Consider the following 1,312-nt stretch of genomic DNA (forward strand, 5'->3'; position numbering starts at 1 on the left):
CTCTCTCTCTCTCTCTCTCTCTCTCTCTCTCTCTCTCTCTCTCTCTCTCTATCTTTCTCTCAATTGCAAGTCACAGAAAGTATCAATTGGATTTAGATTAAATTCTTAAAGCAAGTTATTGGTAACACTTACCTATCACACACCACACCACACACAAGCTCTCTATTACTAATGTCTGTATGCCTGAATGGAAAGTAAGGAGATCTCAGGTGTGCATGAAAAAAGTGTGAAGTGTGAAGTGTGTAGTGGTTAACATATCAAGGGTGAACTAGTCAAAATTCCTGAATTAGTTATAACTTCTAAGATTTACTTTACAAGTATTCCTTGTCCCAAGAACATTTTATTGCAGGCAATCAAATTATATTTACAAAGAATGGCAGCAACCCAAATCTACTGATTGCACCTCAATCTACCAATGGTTGTACAAAAATCATCCAGTTGTGGAATGTGTAACTGTAAAAAATCTAGGGTGCGCAGTTACCATACTTTCCATACTGTCCTCTACGTCTGTCATTTCTCAAAAACACCCATTCATCAACGCTACCATACACATACATGAGGAACTAATTTTCTTTCTGTTTATTTGCCTCTTGCCATTCACACAAACACTTTCTCTTGTGCATACATACATACTATATTTATATAATACACAATGTATGACGATATGGAATAAGATTTCTTCAAAATGTCACCATATGAATATTGACAGCCTTCACATTCATCTACTCTAGCCTTTAAATAAACATGAAAAACGGATAAGGCAACTGTTTTAAAGGATCTTAAAGTCACACTGTAATTCTAACTTCCCTCTCATTGATCAATTACTACTCAACATTGACCCCCGTAACAAAAATACCATTAGAAACTACATACCTCTTTATAGTACACTTCTTGAATTTTTCATACCACGATGGGAAACTACAAGCCAGAACATCGTTAACCTTCATCTTGTTTTAATTACAATTCGCAGTTATGGCTCACGCGGAAGTCCTATTCACTCGGAGGAGAGAGATTATCTGACGAAATGCAGAGTTTGTTTACATGAGTAACTCTGGGTATGCATCTTTCAAATCCTCGAATGACCGTCTTTTAAAAAGATCTGTTTTTCCTGCCTATCTTTTGACTGTACTCTTATTTTTGCTGTTATCATTATCATAATTGTTGTTCGGATATTGCTTATTGTAGATTCATTGTACTTCATCATCATTGTTATCATTATCATCAGCATTATTATTACCATTACTATTGTCATTGCTATCATTATTATTGTTATCGTTATAATTATTACCATCATCACTATTATCATCATTAT

At 34.6% G+C, this 1,312-nt stretch overlaps 1 protein-coding gene across 1 annotated transcript in view; it reads right to left on the minus strand.

Annotated features, from left to right (window-relative positions):
- The window catches only part of LOC122254428 (translation initiation factor eIF2 assembly protein), a 6,101-nt gene extending 5,043 nt beyond the window's left edge, over positions 1-1,058 (minus strand). The window contains exon 1 of the mRNA XM_043018111.2: positions 874-1,058. Within this exon, the coding sequence (XP_042874045.1) occupies positions 874-947 (74 nt within the window). The 5' untranslated portion in view covers positions 948-1,058. The remainder of the gene's footprint in view (positions 1-873) is intronic.
- Positions 1,059-1,312: the final 254 nt, after the last annotated feature.

This window comes from Penaeus japonicus, unplaced genomic scaffold, assembly GCF_977035675.1.
Source record: "Penaeus japonicus unplaced genomic scaffold, GWHDUDI00000001_assembly GWHDUDI00000005, whole genome shotgun sequence".
Taxonomy (NCBI): Eukaryota; Metazoa; Arthropoda; class Malacostraca; order Decapoda; family Penaeidae; genus Penaeus; species Penaeus japonicus.